Source organism: Gobius niger (genome assembly GCF_951799975.1).
Source record: "Gobius niger genome assembly, chromosome: 14".
In the NCBI taxonomy this organism is placed as follows: domain Eukaryota; kingdom Metazoa; phylum Chordata; class Actinopteri; order Gobiiformes; family Gobiidae; genus Gobius; species Gobius niger.
This window is the reverse complement of record NC_136865.1, coordinates 32,050,595-32,076,563: the sequence shown is the minus strand read 5'-3', so window position 1 is coordinate 32,076,563 and position 25,969 is coordinate 32,050,595. Positions and strand designations below refer to the sequence as shown.

General features: G+C 38.0%; 2 protein-coding genes across 2 annotated transcripts in view; one reads left to right on the top strand and one right to left on the bottom strand.

The window, feature by feature from the left end:
• LOC306973889 (cell adhesion molecule CEACAM5) overlaps window positions 1-3,522 on the bottom strand; it is a 270,429-nt gene extending 266,907 nt beyond the window's left edge. Inside the window, exon 1 of the mRNA XM_079570964.1 lies at window positions 3,413-3,522. Coding sequence (XP_079427090.1) covers window positions 3,413-3,461 — 49 coding nt within the window. The 5' untranslated portion in view covers window positions 3,462-3,522. The remainder of the gene's footprint in view (window positions 1-3,412) is intronic.
• Window positions 1-25,969, top strand: part of LOC306973752 (unconventional myosin-Ig-like) — a gene marked incomplete at its 3' end in the record, with an annotated part of 481,166 nt that overhangs the window by 143,054 nt on the left and 312,143 nt on the right. The window lies entirely within an intron of this gene.

Below are 25,969 nucleotides of genomic sequence, written 5' to 3'. Positions count from 1 at the left end.
CATGAGAAGTTACACGATCCAAGTCTAGTTACACAACACTAAACGTGTGGATTAAGTGGATAAAACGGGGAACTATATTGTGAGGCGTAGTAACACCTCAGGAGCACTTCGACGTACAGTAATATCTTCGCTTTACTGCACGGACGACAAAGTGCTTTTGTGTAACTAGACTTGGATCATGTGACCACTCATGTAACTGTATTTAAACAGAGGAAACGGGGAAGAGCTCGGTCGCTTCTAACTTCACCCCCGTTTGGCCCCATAGAGGAGATGGGGCTAAATGCTAGCAACATCTTTGGTCTCTTTGTGTGACTGAGCGCACGTGTAAAGACCAGACAGGTACGCATCAACTCGTCTAAGCTCAGGTAAGAACAGATCTCAGTCTGAAAAACACTGGCCTGTTCCTTTAATCAAAACCAGTTTGGTGTTTGAAAAAAGTTTCGTTTTTTAATGAGTCTAAGTCATATTTGGGTCGTGGTTTGTCGTCCCAGGGGGATTGTGGGTCCCGACACTAGAACCACTACCTAGAAACCATAAAACAGAACAATAATGTTCATGTTTTACATAAAATCCTATTTCCTTTAAATTTGTATCATTTATTTGAGCTGAAACCACAAAGCCCCTTCCTTTAAAGTGATAGTCTGGAAGTCTAAATGTTTTACAAAATTCATAAAATGTGCCAAAACAACCTCCTGCTCTCACATTTTGATGTAAAGGAAGTAATAATTTACTTTTTATTGGATCTCAGCAGTGTTAATTATGACAACATATTTTATTTTAGTTTTAGTCTTAGTCTTTTGACTAAAATGCAATTTAATTTTAGTCGAGATTTAGTCGAATATTTTTTTGCAATTTTAGTCTAGTTTTAGTCGATGAAAATTGCATGTCAATTTAGTCGACTAAATTTAAGACTAATTTAGTGGACTTTGCATTTATAATATTCATTATAATCATATTTAATCTTGTTCCTCGACTTCATGGAGCTGCTCCACATGAACAAAGCTCAGAGCTGTTTATTTGACGGTGAATTTAAATGATATGAGGCTCTTTCAGACGGTCAATAGAAGTTTGGCTGATTTTAGTCTCTCCTATTCATTTTTATTTAGTCTTATTTTAGTCGACTCAAATATCTGGACATTTTAGTCATAGTTTTAGTCTCATGAGAATTTTTAATTTAGTTTTAGTCCAATTTTAGTCGTCAAAAATATCACTTTGACTAAAATTAAGACTAAATATTTTAGTCGACGAAATTAACACTGGATCTCAGTGACTAATCAAAGTCTCGTCTCCTCCCACGTCGACCGATGAGACGAGCTTTTCCTGTGAACCAGCCTGTCAGATCCAATCAGAAGGAGGGGGAGGAGCTTGTTCCTGCTCTCCTCATTTTGCAAAATTACAGACTATCACTTTAAATCAATAGAGGTCCACATAAATCGATTAAGTAGCTCGTTACATTTTCTTTGATAGGGCAGGAAGGGCCTGGCAGGATTTGGATGGGAGACCGTTTGGGAAAAGCGCTATATAAAACCGATGCATTATTATTATTGTTAGATATTTATGTGTATTTGACCTTGTAGTGACCTGTATGAGTGGTCAGCATGACCGCTTTACTTTCCATCACAGTCGTCTCTAAGACTCTAAGACGTGGACCCGATCCACAATAAGCAGAAAAAAACGGAATATGTTTTAACATTTGGATCAGAAGACACTTGTATAAGTTAAAGGTTTTCAATCGCACATTTACCTGTTTTAGGGAACTTTTTACAAACTTAAATGACGAAAACCTTAAACCAATGCAGGAAAACAGGCTTCGCTCTTTTGCCCGACTCCTGTCTATTCTACACATTGTGGTTCATAAGCTTAACTTCTTAAAGGAATAGGCCACCGTTTTTACATACTGAGATATGTTCTTACCTAGCCTTAGTCGAGTTAATATATCCCCGTCTGGTCTTTGTCCGTGCGCTCTGTCACACAAACGGAGCACATACGCAGCCTCTCCCACATGTCATATACCTCCAAAAAAGCTCACGATAGAAGCTACCAAGCTCTTCCACGTGTTCCCTATTTAAATAAAGTTACGTGAAGTGTTTTCATGCGAAGTATATTTACACAGAAATGTAACATGTCGATTTTATAAGCAGATAAAAAGGGGGACTATATTGTGAGGCGTAATGATACGAGGAGCACCCGCTCACTTCCGTCAATAACCTTTAGGAGTTACTGCGCGGACGCTGTGCTCCTGTATCATTACGCCTCACAATATAGTCCCCCTTTTTATTTGCTTATAAAATCGACATGTTACATTTCTGGGTAAATATACTTCGCATGAAAACACTTCACGTAACTTTATTTAAATAGGGAACACGTGGAAGAGCTTGGTAGCTTCTATCGTGAGCTTTTTCGGAGCTATGTGACATGTGGGAGAGGCTGCGTATGTGCTCAGTTTGCCTGACAGAGCGCACGGACAAAGACCAGACGGGGATATATTAACTCGACTAAGGTTAGGTAAGAACATATCTCAGTATGTAAAAACGGTGGCCTGAACCGAGCACATTTAGTCTGGTTTGCCTTTGCCCAAATGCAGCGGTGCAACAAATCATCATCCGATCGGGTCAATGATGATGATGATTGCTAAGTGACTTTTTCGCTTTGATGTTGAGATTTCCAAACCAACACATTATAGAAAATTTTAGCACTGATTCGACACAAGATTTATGCAAAACAGTCTCATTATGGGCCTGTCCACATGAAAGTAAGTAAGCCAGCTTCCGGAGGCAAGACAGATGCTGCCATTTCTTACACTTCTTTCTTGGTTGTTATTGAAATAACATTGACTACACAGTTTAGGTTGTGATCTATTGAATTGTCTGTGATACATTTCCTATTGTTCATAGCGGAGTTTTGTATTAATCCTCATTGGTCCATGTTTAAAGGAAGGAGAATATGCCTTTTGCTGATCCGAGGAATGATCCGAACCGTGAGTTGATCCGTTAAAAAGTGTCAAAATTCTCTCCAGTTCGGCTTTACCCAAATCTAAAAGCTTCTCGACTGGTGCTCACATAGACCAGGGGGTAACTCCTCATTTGAAAGCTAAGACCATAACTCATCTAAGCTTTTTGGTCTCACATTTTTTTGTCACGTTTTCATTGTTCTTTTGTAGCATTTCGTTTTTTCCCCCCTAGGGTCGTGTAACTGCGATCAAGTCACAAATATGTGGGCAAAACATGTAAAATCTTATAAAGTTTCCCCCAAAGTTTGAGACCTTTGCAGAACCTAAAAACAGCGCAGGGAAACAGGCTTCGCGCTTCGGCCCGACTCATGCGCCTTTTACGCATCACATTCTGTCTTTAAACAAACCCCCCCTCGCGTTTCTCACGGTTCCAGAATTGGAGAGAGTGGTTCTGGTTCTTACCCCCCAGGCAGAGCAGCAGGAGCAGAGGTCGGGGCGCGGACAAGTCCATCGTGGCGCAGTGTCCCAGAACGGAGACAGAAGTGCGCGCGGAGGAGCCGCCTGAAACGGTTAACGCGCGGTCAATTTGGAAACGAGGAAGAGGGTTGGTTTTAAAACCGGGCCGCCCGCGCGAGGAGCGGGTCACGGAGGAAATGATGATCTCCTGAATGACCCCGCTACATCAGGGGCTCCCCGTCTCCAGCGCGTTCCGAGAGGCTCCCGAACGCGTCACGGATCCGTTTGGAGACGGTCTGAAAGGAAACGAATCCGCCTCGTCACGCGTTCATCCCGCAAACCCGCACGCGCACTTTTCCAGAGAGTGGCCAAACTATTCACACTGTAAGAGTTACACAAGCAGTCACAGAATGTTTGGGGCGTATGTTCGAGCGTAAGACTAAATTGGTGTTTTTTTGTTTGTTTGTTTTTTGTCTCGTGTTGCCCCTTGAATATTTAATTTCTACTCAAAGTTCCCCTTAATGGAGCCAATTATTTAGAAACAAATCTGCTAAACGCGGCTTTATTAGTACTTAAAACATTTCCATGATCAGAAAGGAGCAGATGGAAGAATGAAGATGTCAGAAACATAAAATTCACAGAAGTCAAAGGTCCAAAAAAAATAATTCTGTGCTTCATTTGTAAAAAAAAAATAAAATAACAAAATGCATTTGTGAATATAATTATTTAATTAACAGTGTAATGGACCTTGAGCTTTATTTTGGAGGCTTTCATCCGGTACGGCATCATCATTTCCCAATAATGGAAATCTACAGACCGGAGCCGAGACAGAAATACCGTGAAGCGAATCCACCGTGACAGTGCGCCCTCTGCTGGTAAAGACGGATACGCGACGGTGTTAGGTCTTGGGATGATTGATTTGATCAACTCAACGAACGTGAGACTTTAACTGAGTTATTTCATTTTTTGATTTCTTATGAACCAATTTTGAAATCGTAGATGCTTCTGTTGTTTGATAAAGATAACATGACACATTCATTTTCTGCTTAAAATAGCGTCAGTAAAAACAATAAATAATCCCAATTACATGCTACCCAAAAAATGCAATTGCAGGCTGTAAAGTAAATATATAATTTATTCACAATTATGTATTACGGGTACCTTTTACTTTCTGTGGCAAATTATTGCATGTTTTAATTTTAAAGAATCTTGGCCTGGACACTCTTGAGAGTTTTATCCTGGATAAAAAAAAAAGGACAAATACAATTTAAAAAAAAAAGTCATTGCCCCATTATTAATGGTGCATTGTTGCATGTATATGTCATTCCAGACTAGTTTTGACCGTAGTATTATTATTATTATCATTATTAGCCCAGAATTACAACATTTGATTTTTACACATTAATGAGCATTAAAGATCATTGATCTTTTGTTTTGCTGCTGAATTTAGGAAACAGGGAAGACCCTGACGGTACAAATGTTTACTTGTTATTGCATCTGCAAACTAACATTATTAACCCTATGATTTCTCTGCTTTCTTTACTGATTACAGCAATGGCCGTTACCACAATAAACATTTTATTTTGTTCCAAAATATTGTCTCTGTCCCTCATTGAACAAATGAAGGCTCTGTCCTACAAAATACAATGAAAGGAGTAAAACATACAGTTTTAATTTCATAAAATAACCCAAATAATAATACATGTAAACTAAGTTACATGTCAACACATTCTATATTACACAAAATAATCCCAACGATACAACTGTAAAACATGAACTAAATACCGTCGTATATCCGTCTTTGCCAGCAGAGGGCGCACTATCACGGTGGATTTGCTTTTCACGGTAGATTTGTCTCGGCTCCGGGTCTGCAGCTAAACATTATTGGCGCAGGCTCTTGGCGAATTATTTTCCGAGGCGACTGCACTGATGGAAACACGGCTGACATTCACTTCCTGGTTTACATTGCGCTGTCTTGTGTTCTTTCTTAAGCCTTAGGCTCTCACAGGTCAAACTAAAAACTTTATTTACCCCATCGTGAGCTAAACCATGTTCACGTCTCCAGAGAAAAAGAGCTACAGCGTCCGCTGTGGCGCGGATCGGCCGCGCTTGGCGTGAACGCGAAGCAAAACAAAAGCACATGTTCACCCCCCACTCCCACACAACCACTCTCCTGGACGCGGAGTCGATCTGATTGGAGGAAAATGTGTGTCTCCACCCACTTAAATGCGCTAAGTCTGTAGTGAAAAGATCACAAAGTGCTGCTACTGAGGCAAAATGTCACGCTATCGTCTGCGTTTTGATGCACAAGATCGGGCCCTGTATGTTTTACTCCTTTCATTGTATTTTGTAGGACAGAGCCTTCATTTGTTCATTTGTTCAATGAGGGACATAGACAATATTTTGGAACAAAATAAAATGTTTATTGTGGTAGCAGGCCATTGCTGTAATCAGTAAAGAAAGGAGAGAAATCGGGTTAATAATGTTAGCTTGCAGATGCAATAATAAAGTAAAAAATACAATTTTTATCGTCAGGGTCTTCTCTGTTTCCTAAATTCAGCAAAAAGATCAACACTGATGTCAATAATGTGTAAAAATCAAATGTTGTATTTCTGGGCTAATAATAATAATAATAATAATAATAATAATAATAATAATAATAATAATAATAATAATAATAATAATACTACAGTCAAAACTAGTCTGGAATGACATATACATGCAACAATGTGCCATTAATAATGGTGCCATAACTTTTTAAAAATTATATTTGTCCTTTATTTATCCAGGATAAAACTTGTTAAGATTAAAAATCTTTAAAACGTTTAAAACTTTAAAACAACATTAATGTGTCATGTTAGCTTTAAAACAACATTAATGTGTCATGTTAGCTTTAAAACAACATTAATGTGTCATGTTATCTTTATCAAACAACATTAATGTGTCATGTTAGCTTTATCAAACAACATTAATGTGTCACGTTATCTTTATCAAACAACATTAATGTGTCATGTTAGCTTTAAAACAACATTAATGTGTCATGTTAGCTTTAAAACAACATTAATGTGTCATGTTAGCTTTAAAACAACATTAATGTGTCATGTTAGCTTTAAAACAACATTAATGTGTCATGTTAGCTTTAAAACAACATTAATGTGTCATGTTATCTTTATCAAACAACATTAATGTGTCATGTTATCTTTATCAAACAACATTAATGTGTCATGTTAGCTTTATCAAACAACATTAATGTGTCATGTTAGCTTTAAAACAACATTAATGTGTCATGTTAGCTTTAAAACAACATTAATGTGTCATGTTAGCTTTAAAACAACATTAATGTGTCATGTTAGCTTTAAAACAACATTAATGTGTCATGTTATCTTTATCAAACAACATTAATGTGTCATGTTATCTTTATCAAACAACATTAATGTGTCATGTTAGCTTTAAAACAACATTAATGTGTCATGTTAGCTTTAAAACAACATTAATGTGTCACGTTATCTTTATCAAACAACATTAATGTGTCACGTTATCTTTATCAAACAACATTAATGTGTCATGTTATCTTTATCAAACAACATTAATGTGTCATGTTATCTTTATCAAACAACATTAATGTGTCATGTTAGCTTTAAAACAACATTAATGTGTCATGTTAGCTTTAAAACAACATTAATGTGTCACGTTATCTTTATCAAACAACATTAATGTGTCATGTTATCTTTATCAAACAACATTAATGTGTCATGTTAGCTTTAAAACAACATTAATGTGTCATGTTAGCTTTAAAACAACATTAATGTGTCATGTTAGCTTTAAAACAACATTAATGTGTCACGTTATCTTTATCAAACAACATTAATGTGTCATGTTATCTTTATCAAACAACATTAATGTGTCATGTTAGCTTTAAAACAACATTAATGTGTCATGTTAGCTTTAAAACAACATTAATGTGTCATGTTAGCTTTAAAACAACATTAATGTGTCATGTTATCTTTATCAAACAACATTAATGTGTCATGTTAGCTTTATCAAACAACATTAATGTGTCATGTTATCTTTATCAAACAACATTAATGTGTCATGTTAGCTTTAAAACAACATTAATGTGTCATGTTAGCTTTAAAACAACATTAATGTGTCATGTTATCTTTATCAAACAACATTAATGTGTCATGTTAGCTTTAAAACAACATTAATGTGTCATGTTAGCTTTAAAACAACATTAATGTGTCATGTTATCTTTATCAAACAACATTAATGTGTCATGTTATCTTTATCAAACAACATTAATGTGTCATGTTATCTTTATCAAACAACATTAATGTGTCATGTTATCTTTATCAAACAACATTAATGTGTCATGTTAGCTTTAAAACAACATTAATGTGTCATGTTAGCTTTATCAAACAACATTAATGTGTCATGTTATCTTTATCAAACAACATTAATGTGTCATGTTATCTTTATCAAACAACATTAATGTGTCATGTTAGCTTTAAAACAACATTAATGTGTCATGTTAGCTTTAAAACAACATTAATGTGTCATGTTAGCTTTAAAACAACATTAATGTGTCATGTTATCTTTATCAAACAACATTAATGTGTCATGTTATCTTTATCAAACAACATTAATGTGTCATGTTATCTTTATCAAACAACATTAATGTGTCATGTTAGCTTTATCAAACAACATTAATGTGTCATGTTAGCTTTAAAACAACATTAATGTGTCATGTTAGCTTTATCAAACAACATTAATGTGTCATGTTAGCTTTATCAAACAACATTAATGTGTCATGTTAGCTTTAAAACAACATTAATGTGTCATGTTATCTTTATCAAACAACATTAATGTGTCATGTTAGCTTTATCAAACAACATTAATGTGTCATGTTGGCTTTAAAACAACATTAATGTGTCATGTTATCTTTATCAAACAACATTAATGTGTCATGTTAGCTTTAAAACAACATTAATGTGTCATGTTATCTTTATCAAACAACATTAATGTGTCATGTTAGCTTTAAAACAACATTAATGTGTCATGTTAGCTTTAAAACAACATTAATGTGTCATGTTAGCTTTATCAAACAACATTAATGTGTCATGTTATCTTTATCAAACAACATTAATGTGTCATGTTATCTTTATCAAACAACATTAATGTGTCATGTTAGCTTTAAAACAACATTAATGTGTCATGTTTGCTTTAAAACAACATTAATGTGTCATGTTAGCTTTAAAACAACATTAATGTGTCATGTTATCTTTATCAAACAACATTAATGTGTCATGTTATCTTTATCAAACAACATTAATGTGTCATGTTAGCTTTAAAACAACATTAATGTGTCATGTTAGCTTTATCAAACAACATTAATGTGTCATGTTAGCTTTAGCAAACAACATTAATGTGTCATGTTATCTTTATCAAACAACATTAATGTGTCATGTTATCTTTATCAAACAACATTAATGTGTCATGTTAGCTTTAAAACAACATTAATGTGTCACGTTATCTTTATCAAACAACATTAATGTGTCATGTTAGGTTTAAAACAACATTAATGTGTCACGTTAGCTTTAAAACAACATTAATGTGTCATGTTAGCTTTAAAACAACATTAATGTGTCATGTTATCTTTATCAAACAACATTAATGTGTCATGTTATCTTTATCAAACAACATTAATGTGTCACGTTAGCTTTAAAACAACATTAATGTGTCATGTTAGCTTTATCAAACAACATTAATGTGTCATGTTATCTTTATCAAACAACAGTAATGTGTCATGTTAGCTTTAAAACAACATTAATGTGTCACGTTAGCTTTAAAACAACATTAATGTGTCATGTTAGCTTTAAAACAACATTAATGTGTCATGTTATCTTTATCAAACAACATTAATGTGTCATGTTATCTTTATCAAACAACATTAATGTGTCATGTTAGCTTTAAAACAACATTAATGTGTCATGTTATCTTTATCAAACAACATTAATGTGTCATGTTAGCTTTAAAACAACATTAATGTGTCATGTTAGCTTTAAAACAACATTAATGTGTCATGTTAGCTTTATCAAACAACATTAATGTGTCATGTTAGCTTTATCAAACAACATTAATGTGTCATGTTAGCTTTAAAACAACATTAATGTGTCGTTAGCTTAATCAAACAACAGAAGCATCTACGATTTCAAAATTGGTTCATAAGAAATCAAAAAATGAAATAACTCGGTTAAAGTCTACTCACGTACGCTGAGTTGATCAAAATCAATCTTCCCAAGACCTAATACCGTCATATATCCGTCTTTGGATCTGAGCTTCAGAGTGTGGTCAATGCAAGAGGAGCCAGAAGCAAATGTATACATATAAAAGTATTGCACAGGTATTACTTTACTCAATCAAGATTATATAGAATCAATTTGCTCGAGTCTACTAGACTCCTCTCTACAATTCCAGAGTTACTGCATGCAAAAAATTGGACTGCAAAGAACGAACGGACAAAAAGCCGGTAGGCTATGTGCCAGCTAGCACTGCTACAGCTGGCAACTGAATGAATGGCTACAGCTGATTGAAGTAGGTGGAAGCTAGTGGCTTTTTGCTTTGCTCGGCCAAATGCCCCTGGACAATGAAGTTATGTGCTGGTGTGATGAATCACGCCATGAGGCTGAAGTCATGTGCTCTAATTGTCAAAAGTACATGCACTACGAGTGCCTCGGGCTATCGGCAAATAAGCAACCTCATAAATCAGGAGCCTGGACTGTACATTTGCAAATTGTGCAGCCAAAAGATGACCAAAAAGATGTCAATGCCTTGAAGAAGCAATATCCAACCAATGTTTGCTATGAATATGATCCTACCTACGACGCAGTCTCTCATAACTCATGCAACAAGTCCACAACTGAGTTTATGGAGAGAATTGAAAATCGAGTAATTGCTCTTGAGACCAAACTACTATCAAGCGTCGTAGACATTTCAGCTGACGTGCAAACTAAAATGAAAACCTTTGCTGAGGCCGTAGGGCCGGGAAGACCTGTTGCAACCCAAGCACCCCGGTCAACAGGGCGCACAACCAATGCGCCTTACCGAGCTGATCCATTACGCACAGTATTGGTTACCAGCCTGACTGACCCGAAAAGATTCTCAGTGCCTTCTGAGATCAAGCGGCTAATCACAGAAAGTCGACCTGATGCTGTGCCTCTGATCTCATATGCTAGACTGCTAAATTCTGGAAAGTTACTAATTGAACTGAAAGAAAAAGCGCACGGAGATATGCTGCTCACCGGCTGGGATCCGCGGCTGTTTGGGGATGGCGCAGTCCTGTCCCCGATGAGTGGCCACTCAAATCAGCGTCAACAAAAGTGGGCTATCATCACACATGTCTCCCGGGAAACGGACTTCGTGGAACTCGAAAAAGAGTTGAAGACGGAATATCCCTCGGTGAATCAGCTGGCCAAGTTTCCTCCACGTGCGCAGAGTAAACACGTTTCGCTTAAGTTCAACATCAGTGACCAAGCGGAATACTCCAGAGCTCTTCAGTATGGCTTTCGATACGGAGTACTGCTCAGTGCTGCTATGTGGTATTGGAAAAACATTGGTGAACTGTCTAGAAAGCCGACAGCGGAGATGTACTGTGCAGAAATAGCACCTGAGCATTACAGAAGGCTGGGTCTGATCACACTGCCAACAAGACGTAACTTTCACCCAAAGCATTGGACCAACACCGTCCCACACGAAAGGTTCTACCTTACAATGTACGCAGACCAAACTTTGTGTTGCCTGATGGGACGCTGCCTGTGGCGGGGGCAGTGCGGAGGTCGTGTTTTGTTCTGGCTGTACAAATGCTCAACATCCTGGACTATAGCTGTGTCACTCAGCCTGGGTGTATGGGGGAATTTAAGGGGTACCTGACAAGCAATTTCAAAAACGAACAGTTTGTGAATTTTCCATTTTGCTAGGACCTCCCTTTTTACTTTTTAAACTCTTCCAACGGTCTTATGGCCACGGAATCCAAATTTGTATTTTAACACTTGTTCCCTTTGTTGTATTTTTTGTTGTTGTTGTAATTAATAAAGATATGTATGTATGAAAAAAAAAAAAAAAAAAAAATAGAATGAAACTACTGGGGAAACGTAGAAATGAAAAGGGAACGTTTATTCACTGTATTTGGGACTGTGCATTAGTCCGTTTCTGTGATCTCTGTGGGTTTAATAACAACTTGTAGAATGATTTGAAGACATTGGAAGGCACCTAAGGCCCCAAGTATACAGGAATGGGCCAGCGCCATGACTGAACTCGTGTCATATTATGAAAGTATGCTAAGAAGATTGGACAATTCTCTGAAGGACAGTGTGTATAAAAGTAGATGGACAACCTAAAACAAAACAAAAAGAAATAAACAACCTCTTCTAGACCAGACCATGTATTTTTTCATGTTTTATTCGTTAGAAGAGTCTGGACTCAGGACACAGGACCATCAGAACCAGTTAGAAGAGTCTGGACTCAGGACACAGGACAATTAGGACCAGTTAGAAGAGCCTGGACTCGGGACACAGGACCATCAGAACCAGTTAGAGCCTGGACTCGGGACACAGGACCATCAGAACCCGTTAGAAGAGTCTGGACTCAGGACACAGGACCATCAGAACTAGTTAGAAGAGCCTGGACTCAGGGCACAGGACCATCAGAACCAGTTAGAGCCTGGACTCAGGACACAGGACCATCAGAACTAGTTAGAAGAGCCTGGACTCAGGACACAGGACCATCAGAACCAGTTAGAAGAGTCTGGACTCAGGACACAGGACCATCAGAACCAGTTAGAAGAGTCTGGACTCAGGACACAGGACCATCAGAACCAGTTAGAGCCTGGACTCGGGACACTGGACCATCAGAACCAGTTAGAAGAGTCTGGACTCAGGACACAGGACCATCAGAACCAGTTAGAAGAGCCTGGACTCAGGACACAGGACCATCAGAACCAGTTAGAAGAGCCTGGACTCAGGACACAGGACCATCAGAACCAGTTAGAAGAGTCTGGACTCAGGACACTGGACCATCAGAACCAGTTAGAGCCTGGACTCAGGACACAGGACCATCAGAACCAGTTAGAAGAGTCTGGACTCGGGACACTGGACCATCAGAACCAGTTAGAAGAGACTGGACTCAGGGCACAGGACCATCAGAACTAGTTAGAAGAGTCTGGACTCGGGACACTGGACCATCAGAACCAGTTAGAAGAGTCTGGACTCAGGACACAGGACCATCAGAACCAGTTAGAAGAGTCTGGACTCAGGACACAGGACCATCAGAACCAGTTAGAAGAGCCTGGACTCAGGACACAGGACCATCAGAACCAGTTAGAAGAGTCTGGACTCAGGACACAGGACCATCAGAACCAGTTAGAAGAGTCTGGACTCAGGACACTGGACCATCAGAACCAGTTAGAGCCTGGACTCAGGACACAGGACCATCAGAACCAGTTAGAAGAGTCTGGACTCAGGACACAGGACCATCAGAACCAGTTAGAAGAGTCTGGACTCAGGACACAGGACCATCAGAACCAGTTAGAAGAGTCTGGACTCAGGACACAGGACCATCAGAACCAGTTAGAAGAGACTGGACTCAGGGCACAGGACCATCAGAACCAGTTAGAAGAGTCTGGACTCAGGACACTGGACCATCAGAACCAGTTAGAAGAGTCTGGACTCAGGACACAGGACCATCAGAACCAGTTAGAAGAGACTGGACTCAGGACACAGGACCATCAGAACCAGTTAGAAGAGTCTGGATTCAGGACACAGGACCATCAGAACCAGTTAGAAGAGACTGGACTCAGGGCACAGGACCATCAGAACCAGTTAGAAGAGTCTGGACTCAGGACACTGGACCATCAGAACCAGTTAGAAGAGTCTGGACTCAGGACACAGGACCATCAGAACCAGTTAGAAGAGACTGGACTCAGGACACAGGACCATCAGAACCAGTTAGAAGAGTCTGGACTCAGGACACAGGACCATCAGAACCAGTTAGAAGAGTCTGGACTCAGGACACAGGACCATCAGAACCAGTTAGAAGAGTCTGGACTCAGGACACAGGACCATCAGAACCAGTTAGAAGAGTCTGGACTCAGGACACAGGACGATCAGAACCAGTTAGAAGAGTCTGGACTCAGAACACAGGCCAGACCCACCTGGATTATTGTCTCACTTTACCCACAGCCGCCATTTTAGAAAGAACATCTCTTTACAGCACATGGGTCCAGATGTTGGACGTTCATCAACATGTGTGATAAAGGTTTTTCTACCTGAAGCAATTTGTTTTGACTCAATGCTTGATAACGTTCTCAGCAAGAAACATGAGACAAACATATTTTTGTGAGAGAAAAAAACAACATACTAACTACAGCAAGAAGTGACAAAAAAGACAAAAATAGACCAACAAAAAGTGACTAAAAAGTGGAACTAAAATGTATTTATTTTTTATCCCTTTTTCTTCAGAAATATATCTAAAAATATTAATATATAGTAATCTGTTTTCAAATATTAGGACTTTCACATGATTACAGCTTTTGTTTCTCATTTAAGTCTCGACTGAAACATAAATCAGACTTTTTCTCTCACTCACTCACAGTATAAGTAACACAGCTGGAGTCAGATTATTTGAAAGTAACATTACCCTAATTTGAGTAAATATTTTGGCTCCTCACTTATGATAGAGACCAAACTGAACCAAAACATGAAAAGTAAAATAATGAGGATGAAGTGAATCTAAACAACATGAGGCTCTTTCAAATCTGTGTTTAGTCCCTTCTTTTACTTTGGTTTTAGTTATTATGCAGATTTTAGTCACAGCTTTAACCCCTTAACTCCCACCTGAACCGAGCACATTTTCTCCAGTTTGGTTTTACCCCAGTCCAAAAGCTTCTGGAAAAAAGGTGTGAAAATAGCGACAAAACTGAGATGAAAACGATGATGGAAATGTGACAAAAAAGTGACAAAAAATGTATGAATAAGTGGCAAAAATGTAACAAAAAAATTACAAAAAATGACAAAAATGTGATAAAAAATTTGACAAAAAAAAAAAAAAATTGACAATAAATGACAAAAAAATGACAAAATGTGCCAAAAAAATACAAAAATGGGATAAAAATTTGACAAAAAAAATGACAAAAATTCGATTAAAAAATTGACAAAAAAAATGACAGAAATGTGACAAAAAATGACAAAAATGCGCCAAAAAAATGACAAAAATGTGATAAAAATGTGACAAAAAATGACAAAAAAGTGACAAAACATTGACAAAAAAGTGACGAAAAATTTACAAAAATATGATAAAAAATTTGACAAAAAATTGCAAAAAATTTACAAAAAATTGACAAAATGTGCCAAAAAAATACAAAAATGGGATAAAAATTTGACACAAAAAATAAGAAAAAAAGTACAAAAAAATTACAAAAATATGACAAAAATGTGATAAAAATGTGATAAAAATGTGACCAAAAAATGACAAAAATTTGATTAAAAAATTGACAAAAAAAAGGACAGAAATGCGCCAAAAAAATGACAAAAAAGTGACGAAAAATTTACAAAAATGTGATAAAAAATTTGACAAAAAATTACCAAAAATTTAAAAAAAATTACCAAAAATTTTAAAAAAATTACAAAAAATTGACAAAATGTGCCAAAAAAATACAAAAATGGGATAAAAATTGAAAAAAAAACAAAAAAAATGTACTAAAAAATTACAAAAATGTGACAAAAATGTGATAAAAATGTGACCAAAAAATGACAAAATTTTTTTTTTTTTAAATTGACCAAAAAAATGACAAAAATGCGGCAAAAAAATGACGAAAATGTGATAAAAAATTTGACAAAAAAAATTACAAAAAATTGACAAAAAAGTTACAAAAATGATTTGAATACCCAACAAAAAAAAGATGGAAAAAAAATCTGATGACGTGAGGAAAATGATCCTCTGAGGCGGGAGTCAAGAGGTTAAGGCCGATTCATACTTCACAAACTCTGGGTGCCGCCTTTAGTCTCATTAACCACTTTTCCTTCAGTTTTTGTCCAATTTTAAATAAATCTCTCTATATATACATTAAAACACCACCATACAAGCAGCAACCAGCAGAGGGCGCCATGTCTCTATTATCCCAAAGCTCAGGAGGAAGTCCCTCAGCTCGGCTTAAACGTGGCAAGAAAGGCTCACAGTGACGTAAGAGCTTTACAGAGCTGGGATCAGGGTCCGAGCTCAGCATTAAAGGGACTATACGGAGTTTAAAACATTTAAAACTAAGTATTTTCCTCCCCCTAAATGTTCCAGCCATGTCCTAAGGTGTAGAATGAGCTCAGACCTGTTCACCACAACTGCCTCTAAAACTCTGTCACTCAGAAAGGTGTTACTTCGGGACTGAAGTACCGTCAGCACAAGCTTAAAATAGAAGCTGCAGTTACACATAAGACCTGAGGTGGCAGTAGTGAGTATAAAATGGTTAACTTGCATCTCGCCTCTTTAAAGGTTATTAAATGAATTGTGTCAGGCCTTAAATGTCCTTGACCTTTGAACCAAAGCACTTTCCCCAGTTCGGCTTCCGGACTGGAGTTTACAGGCCAGTGAAATGCCTCACTTGAAAGCTAAGACGTCCCGATACTTCATTCGCCTGAACATTACATCGTCTTATTTACTGCTCTGTCTTATTGCCTCATGTTCGGTGCAGCTGTGAGGAAACTCCTGTTGTGATTCTGGGCGAAACAAAACCATTGATTGATTTATTAAACATCTTCATTTCTGTGTGAAAGAGTTCGTGCTACGATCGGTTGAAGACAGTTTCACTTCTGTTTCCAGTTTCTCCTGACGCTCCCCAGAGGCTCCTCCCACTTTGCATGAGCAGCTGCATGGTCCAGCGGGACTCTTTATATTCCTCAGAGGTGACTCTTTATATTCCTCAGAGGTGACTCTTTATATTCCTCAGAGGTGACTCTTTATATTCCTCAGAGGTGACTCTTTGCTCTGAAGCTCCTTCATGAAGCTCCTCATCTCCAACATGACTTTGGTGTGTGTCCTCGTGTGGACTGTCCTCTGCTGCGTCTTCATCACAGAGTCCAGAGGACAGACAGTGAGTCAGGCCCAGACTGTGAGCGCCGCCCTGGGGGCCACCGTGAACATACAGTGTTCTGTCAGTCAGAATGTGCACGTGAATTCAAACGGTCATTACTTGCACTGGTACCAACAGAGAGATGGAGAAGCTCCTAAAGCTCTTATCAAATTTGCAACAAATCGAGTGTCAGATGTTCCCAGTCGTTTTTCAGGCAGTGGATCTGGGTCCAGCTTCACTCTGACCATCAGTGGAGTTCAGCCTGAAGATTCTACTGTTTATTACTGTAAGAGTTATCACTACATCAACAGTCAGGCTGTGTTCACACAGTGAAAAAGCCTCGTACAAAAACCTCCTCAGACTGAAGTGAAACTGAGCGGCAGCTGCTCGCACTTCACTGAGTCTGAAGCCGACGCTGCTGAAACATCACTGCAGTATTTAAGACGGACTTAAAGATATAATAACTTTAAATACATTAAGCTACGACAACGGCATCTGTATTTGAACAAACTGAACGACTGAAAGAAAACAGAGACAAATCAATCAAATCCACTGTTGAGGAACTAAAGTCTATTCTTAAGTTTATTAAGAGCAAATAAAAATGAAAGCCAAAGCTTAAATGACTTTCTACACATTAGTTACAACGGAAACATCAGGATTTTTCAATGAAATTTGTCAAAATGTACAATAAATAAAAGCTTAAAGTCTGTATTTACAAAGTGTTATGTTTATGTTAGAGCCTGATGTTCGAGCGAGTGCAGAAAATAAACAAATATGAAAAATGTGACAAAACTGTAGTAAAGTCTATTGTTTTTGTCCCTTTAGTTTTTTTTTATTTGAACGTTGATTGTTTAACACAAACTCTGTTAATATTTAATTACGGCATTTTTATGTGAAACACGTAAATATACACAGACGACTGGGGTCACTTAAAAAGCACAGATTTTTTTTTTCCATGAAATGAATGATGAATCTTTTCTACACTTTGTTAATGTGAATGAAAAACCGAAAGATTCTACATTAGAGAAAACAGGAAACTCCAAAGAAAAGCCTCGTCCGGTGGAAATAAAACCCAGGACCTTCTAGCTGTGAGACACAGGTGCTAACCACTGTGCCACCGAGCAGATAAATACTTCATATTTTTAACAGTGAAATGGGTTTACTGTCATGAATAAGTGATTTGTTGGAGCGTTTAGTAAAGACTGATGGAGTAAAGAGCTGATCACGACCTGACGCCGAGAGCAAACAACAGGACAGGATTCCAGATGTGTCCTCAGTAGGTCAGTGGTTCCTGTGTGTGTGTGTTTGCATATGTGTCCTCAGTAGGTCAGTGGTTCCTGTATGTGTGTTTGCATATGTGTCCTCAGTAGGTCAGTGGTTCCTGTATATGTGTTTGCATATGTGTCCTCAGTAGGTCAGTGGTTCCTGTATGTGTGTTTGCATATGTGTCCTCAGTAGGTCAGTGGTTCCTGTATGTGTGTTTGCATATGTGTCCTCAGTGGGTCAGTGGTTCCTGTATGTGTGTTTGCATATGTGTCCTCAGTAGGTCAGTGGTTCCTGTATGTGTGTTTGCATATGTTTGGTGGTCCAGCCGTTAAGAGCCCAGTGCTGCTCCTTCAGAGACACTCCCACACCAACAACACAATGAGCCTGATGTCCCTGCAGCTGTTCCTGCTGGCCCTGGGGCTCCTGGGTCGGGGTGAGGACATCTCTGGGTCACACACTGCTCCTCTGGACACCTGCGGGGTCTGTCTCAATAACTCTTCTTGTGTTTTTCAGCTTCTTCAGGAGCAGAAATCCTCCTGACTCAGACTCCTGCAGCTGCAGCTGTGGAGAGAGGAGCCTCGGCCTCTGTCAGATGTCAGTCCAGTTCAAATATTGGTAGTGCAATTGCCTGGTATCTTCAGAAAGGAACAGAGCCTACAAAGCTACTGATCCATTCCGCAACAGCTCTCCTTACTGGAGTCTCCAGTCGTTTCAGTGGAAGTGGTTCAGGATCTGATTATACTTTGACCATCAGTGGATTTGAGGCTGAAGATGCAGGAGTTTATTTCTGTCAGCAGTGGAGCAGCGGGTTCACACAGTGAAAAAGACTCGTACAAAAACCTCCTCAGACTGAACTGAAACTGACTCGCTTCAGTGAACTCACAGTCAGACTTTTTAAATATATATGACCATAAAGTCCCAGCCTTAATCTACTTGTTATTATATTTATTACAATAAATGTACAGGTGCAATGATACATCTTGTGTTTTAAATGTGTGATATAAATAGATCTGCCTTGTCTTGCCTTACGGTGCTTTGGGGCAGTTCATCTGTTTGTAAATATGTGATATAAATAAACCTGACCTTAAACTGAATTGAACAAAGGCTCCAAAGTGTGTGAGAAAAAATCTGAATAAATGATCCTGTCACTTAAACTGAAGGAGCGAGGACACAGCCCTGAGGGACGGACCCTGCAGCTGTTCTCTCTCTTCTTAAGTCTTGCTGGGCTTCCCCTGGGCTGAACAGTCACTTTAATATAGTGTCATGAGTGTAATATGAGACGCTCAGTCTGATGCAACAACTCAACACAATTCTGAAAATATAATTCTAGTTCATTCAGGACAAAAACACAGCACATATATTTTGAATGCACTTCATGGCTTTACATATTTCACTCAATCCACTTTTTAATCTGTTTCAGCTCAAACTGTTTTGGCCAAACATTAGGACTTCATAATGTGTCGCCAAATAAAATATAAATATGAAACGATGGTGAAATAAAAACAGACTCATGGTGTGATTTACTCTGAGTTTATTTAAGCAGCTCAGCGACAGCAGGGGGCGCTGTGGAACCCCATGAAGTAAGAACCAGCCAAAAACACTATAATTATTATATCATTGGTCCATTATTATTACGCTTTGTGTTTTCACTTTTTAATTTAATTTAATTTGGACAAATATGTGTCTTTGCCAGAATAAAAACAGGAATAAAAACGTCCATCCTTTATTATTATTAATGAGTTTCACTGAAATATTATTTGCACATCAATAAACTACAACAGATCACGTTTATAAGTCTGTGTTTTCCTCATGTTATAGAAAATAAAAGAGACAGACATTTGCAGACAGTGAGGAGTTTATTAAAGCAGATGTTAATGCAGAGCTCTGTATGTCAGCAGAAGTGACAGCAGGGGGCGCTGTGTCAGTCCTGGGAACACTGCAGTGCGCTCAGTGACAGCAGGGGGACTGGAGACATCCACTGCTCCTACAGGTCGTCCCAGCGAAGGATGAGTCAAACGCAGAGGACCAACTGTGTTATACAGTTTTTGTATCATGACAAAAGTAAAGCACCTTCATCATCTGAACCACTGCACCCAAATGTGTTTGTTTTCACTGTTGGATCCAGAGTTTCCCAAAGACACTTCAACTTCTTAACAAGGTCGAGCTCCGTGTCTCTAAGGAACACATTGGACTGATCCATTTTCATGTGAACTCTGTTTATTTCAATAGTTGTGCTCTTCATTTTGAGCTGGTCCCTCTCGCCCTCCAGGAATCACAGCGTGGCTAAAAACGAGTGAAGGAGCTCCCCTGGATAGAAAAAGGCTTCTGCACATGTTTCCTGCTCCTGCATTTCTTCCAAACAAAGATTTAGTCATTTATTTCCAAACAGGTTCACTCTGGGGCAGCCATGTTGTTTACTGTCAAAGGCCTGATTGGCTAAGCCGGTGCATCATCACCATGGCAACAAAAGGGGTTCAATTCTTCAATGTAAATATTCATATTTTTTACTAATTAACAAGTTTAGTTTCTACTATTTGCAGCATTAGTTCTTCTGAGAATGTCGTCCATCGCCACGGAAAGTTGGTTCTGCGTGATTTCCTTAAATGAATCTAAAATCAGTCAAACTGAATCGTGAATCTAATTGATTTGGTGAATCTGAATGGATTTTCAGCCCTGGAGTGTTTGCATATGTTTGGTGGTCCAGCCGTTAAGAGCCCAGTGCTGCTCCTTCAGAGACACTCCCACACCAACAACACAATGAGCCTGATGTCCCTGCAGCTGTTCCTGCTGGCCCTGGGGCTCCTGGGTCGGGGTGAGGACATCTCTGGGTCACACACTGCTCCTCTGGACACCTGCGGGGTCTGTCTCAATAACTCTTCTTGTGTTTTTCAGCTTCTTCAGGAGCAGAAATCCTCCTGACTCAGACTCCTGCAGCTGCAGCTGTGGAGAGAGGAGCCTTTACCTCTGTCAGATGTCAGTGCAGTTCAAGTGTTTCTTATCTTAACTGGTATCTTCAGAAAGGCTCAGAGTCTCCAAAGCTATTGATCCATTCTGCTACTTCTCGTCACACTGGAGTCTCCAGTCGTTTCAGTGGAAGTGGTTCTGGGACTGACTTCACTTTGATCATCAGTGGATTTGAGGCTGAAGATTCAGGAGTTTATTATTGTCAGCAGCATGACGCAACACCGTTCACACAGTGAAAAAGACTCGTACAAAAACCTCCTCAGACTGAACTGAAACTGACTCACTTCACTGAACTCACAGACTTTATGACACGTACGACCATAAAACCCCAACAATCTACTTATAATATTTATTAAAATAAAAGCAAAACTCTTCACACACAACATTATTCAAATAAATCATAATTATAACTATTATTAATAAAATAACTTCCAATGCTTCAAATGAAAAATAAAACAGAAAATAAACAACAGTAAAACACAAGTTATGCATTGATTAAATATGTCTTGTTCTACATTAGTGGATTTTTCAGACTAAACTTTTTTAACGACTCGTTTTGAACTCCTTTAAATCCCTCAAAGACCAAAGTATAAAATGATAATAAAACAATTGAAATGACTTGGATAAAGCCGTGAAGCAAAGCGTGTCCGTGTTCCTGAGTGTTAAAGCCAGTCTGAATAAATGAGCCTGGGTTTAAAAAGGACAAAGTCAGGGACGGTTTATGTCTGGATATCCATTATTCCAGAGTCTGGGCCCGTCTCCCCAGTGTTTAGTCCTCACTCTGGGGACGTCAAGCAGGAGCTGATTTAACCACCTCAACACTCTGAGTCACAAACATTCAGGATTTCAAACACTTTAAAAAGTGTTTGAAATCAAACACTTTTTAAATCAACTCAACACAAACTGGAAACGAACCAAAAAGACTGGGCTGAAGTCTGGAAAACTATTACTTAGAATATTACAGTTTTTATGTCAGGATCAATTCTCATTCACGATGTGGACCTCGATTTCTATACCTTGGCCACTTTTAACTCTATATGTGCCGTTGATTCGTGGCTGTTACAAAAACACTTTCTCCTTTGTGCACGAATAATGGTTTCTCAGTAGCTTCAAATTGAGACTTAATTCAGGAAACATTGTTTGGTTTAAGACACTTGGAAAGACTTAACAGCAGAGACTAAGTGTGTTTGCATATGTGTCCTCAGTGGGTCAGTGGTTCCTGTGTGTGTGTTTGCATATGTGTCCTCAGTAGGTCAGTGGTTCCTGTATGTGTGTTTGCATATGTGTCCTCAGTAGGTCAGTGGTTTCTGTATGTGTGTTTGCATACGTGTCCTCAGTAGGTCAGTGGTTCCAGTAAGTGTGTTTTAGGGCTGGGTTTATATAATTCATGAATCCAATTGAGTCCATTTTCCTTTGAACAGCCCGATATCGATTAAAAAAACCTTAATTAAATCGATCCTAAGGTCGTGTTTGACGCATGAACTATGTTTATTTTAATCCACAATAAGTTTGGAGCGAACAGAGACAGAAGCTTCTTTTTGTGCCGTGTTCTCTTCATATCGAGTCCCTCGTCCCTCAGGCCGGAGTTACAGCCTGGAAACAAAACAGTAAAAACGCTCCACTGGAAATAAAACGGCTTTTACACCTGTTTCCTTGTCCTGCATTTCCTCCAGACAGAGATTTTCTTTATTTACTTCTTGTTCACTCTGGGGCTGCCATGTTCCCAGGAGAAAACAAAATATACTTAGCAAAGTCAAATTTAACAAACTAAATATATTTCAGAAATTATAGTAAAATAAAGTTTAAGTGTGCTCTTTTGAAACAACTTATTTTGTGCTTAATAATTTTAAGCTAAATGTATATAGAATAAAAAATATGACAACAATATGGTTTAAATATATTTAAAGTTAGCTTTATGTGGAATAAAAGTTAAATTTAAATTTTCTATCAGATCAAAATCTAATACATCAAACTCAATATGCTATAAATAGATTAAGTATGTGTAAAATAGGTCCACTTTAGTAAACTAAATGTACCTGGAATTGAATGTTATTGCAATTTAAATTCACCTTAAACAGATTAAATACAAAATAAGTTGTTCCAAAAATAGCACAGTAAAAGTTAATTTAAGTTGATACTGAAAATATATTTTTTATATTAAATTTTAACAAACATAAGTATATATTTTTCACCTGGGTAGAAATATATTACTGCTAAGTATGTTTTTCACAAGTGTATAATTAAAAAGATATTATGCATATGTATATATTTTACTCTCATTTTAGTGTACTTATGTTAAGTGCACTTTATTGAAATATATTTTAAATGTATTAGACAAAAAACAAGTATACTAATAATATGTTGAAATATATTTAATTTTCACCTGGGTTGTTTTCTGTCAAAGGCCTGATTGGCTGAACCAGTGCGTCATCACCATGGCAACAAAGGGGGATTAGAATCTTAATTTTTATATTCATATGTTTATCAATGTAATTATTCACATTTTTACTAATTTACCAAGTTAGAGTTAGTTTCTACTATTTGCAGCATTAGTTCTTCTGAGAATGTCGTCCATCGCCACGGAAAGTTGGTTCTGCGTGATTTCCTTAAATGAATCTAAAATCAGTCAAACTGAATCTTGAATTAATTGATTTGGTGAATCTGAATGGATTTTCAGCCCTGGTGTGTTTGCATATGTTTGGTGGTCCAGCCGTTAAGAGCCCAGTGCTGCTCCTTCAGAGACACTCCCACACCAACAACACAATGAGCCTGATGTCCTTGCAGCTGTTCCTGCTGGCCCTGGGGCTCCTGGGTCGGGGTGAGGACATCTCTGGGTCACACACTGCTCCTCTGGACACCTGCGGGGTCTGTCTCAATAACTCTTCTTGTGTTTTTCAGCTTCTTCAGGAGCAGAAATCCTCCTGACTCAGACTCCTGCAGCTGCAGCTGTGGAGAGAGGAGCCTTTACCTCTGTCAGATGTCAGTCCAGTACAAGTGTTTCTAGTAATCTTGCCTGGTATCTTCAGAAAGGCTCAGAGTCTCCAAAGCTATTGATCTATTCTGCTACAACTCGTCAGTCTGGAGTCTCCAGTCGTTTCAGTGGAAGTGGTTCTGGGACTGACTTCACTTTGATCATCAGTGGATTTGAGGCTGAAGATGCAGGAGTTTATTATTGTCAGCAGTTTAACAGCTACCCGTTCACACAGTGAAAAAGACTCGTACAAAAACCTCCTCAGACTGAACTGAAACTGACTCGCTTCACTGAACTCACAGACTTTATTACACGTACGACCATAAAACCCCAACAATCTACTGATAATATTTATTACAATAAAAGTAAAACTCTTCACAAACAAAATTATTCAAATAAATCATAATTATAACTATTATTAATAAAATAACTTCCAATGCTTCAAATGAAAAATAGAACTGAAAATAAACAACAGTAAAACACAAGTTATGCATTGATTAAATATGTCTTGTTCTACATTAGTGGATTTTTCAGACTAAACTTTTTTAACGACTCGTTATGAACTCCTTTAAATCCCTCAAAGACCAAAGTATAAAATGATAATAAAACAATTGAAATGAGGGTAAAACATTCAAAAGACTTGGATGAAGCCATGAAGCAAAGCGTGTCCGTGTTCCTGAGTGTTAAAGCCAGTCTGAATAAATGAGCCTGGGTTTAAAAAGGACAAAGTCAGGGACGGTTTATGTCTGGATATCCATTATTCCAGAGTCTGGGCCCTTCTCCCCAGTGTTTAGTCCTGACTCTGGGGACGTCCAGCAGGAGCTGATATAACCATTTTATTATTTTCCCTCAGATTGAATCAATTCTCATTCACGATGTGGACCTCGATATTTATACTTTTGCCACTTTTAACTCTATATGTGCCGTTGATTCGTGGCTGTTGCAAAAACACTTTCCCCTTTGTGCACGAATAACGGTTTCTCAGTAGCTTCAATTTGAGACTTGATTCAGGAAACATTCTTTGGTTTAAGACACTTGGAAAGACTTAACAGCAGAGACTTCAAATGATTAAAGTAAAGTGAGGTTTTTAAAATAAAATGCTGACAGACAAATAAATGAGTGACCTTCAGAATCAGTGTTTTATATTTGTGTCCTCAGTAGGTCAGTGGTTCCTGTAAGTGTGTTTGCATATGTGTCCTCTGTAGGTCAGTGGTTCCTGTATGTGTGTTTGCATATGTGTCCTCAGTAGGTCAGTGGTTCCTGTGTGTGTGTTTGCATATGTGTCCTCAGTAGGTCAGTGGTTCCTGTGTGTGTGTTTGCATATGTGTCCTCAGTAGGTCAGTGGTTCCTGTATGTGTGTTTGCATATGTGTCCTCAGTGGGTCAGTGGTTCCTGTATGTGTGTTTGCATATGTGTCCTCTGTAGGTCAGTGGTTCCTGTGTGTGTGTTTGCATATGTGTCCTCAGTAGGTCAGTGGTTCCTGTATGTGTGTTTGCATATGTGTCCTCAGTGGGTCAGTGGTTCCTGTATGTGTGTTTGCATATGTGTCCTCTGTAGGTCAGTGGTTCCTGTATGTGTGTATTAGGGCTGGGTTTATATAATCCATGAATCCATTTGAGTCGATTTTCCTTTGAACAGCCCGATATCGATTAAAAAAAACCTTAATTAAATCGATCCTCAGGTCGTGTTTGACGCATGAACTATGTTTATTTTAATCCACAATAAGTTTGGAGCGAACAGAGACAGAAGCTTCTTTTTGTGCCGTGTTCTCTTCATATCGAGTCCCTCGTCCCTCAGGCCGGAGTTACAGCCTGGAAACAAAACAGTAAAAACGCTCCACTGGAAATAAAACGGCTTTTACACCTGTTTCCTTGTCCTGCATTTCCTCCAGACAGAGATTTTCTTTATTTACTTTAATCTTGTTCACTCTGGGGCTGCCATGTTCCCAGGTGAAAATAAAATATACTTAGCAAAGTCAAATTTAACAAACTAAATATATTTCAGAAATTATAGTAAAATAAAGTTTAAGTGTGCTCTTTTGAAACAACTTATTTTGTGCTCAGTAATGTTAAGCTAAATTTAAATAGAATAAAAAAATATGACAAAAATATGCTTTTAATATATTTAAAGTTAGCTTCATGTGGAATAAAAGTTAAATTTAAATCTTCTATCAGATCAAAATCTAATACATAAAACTCAATATGCTATAAATAGATTAAGTATGTGTAAAATAGGTCCACTTTAGTAA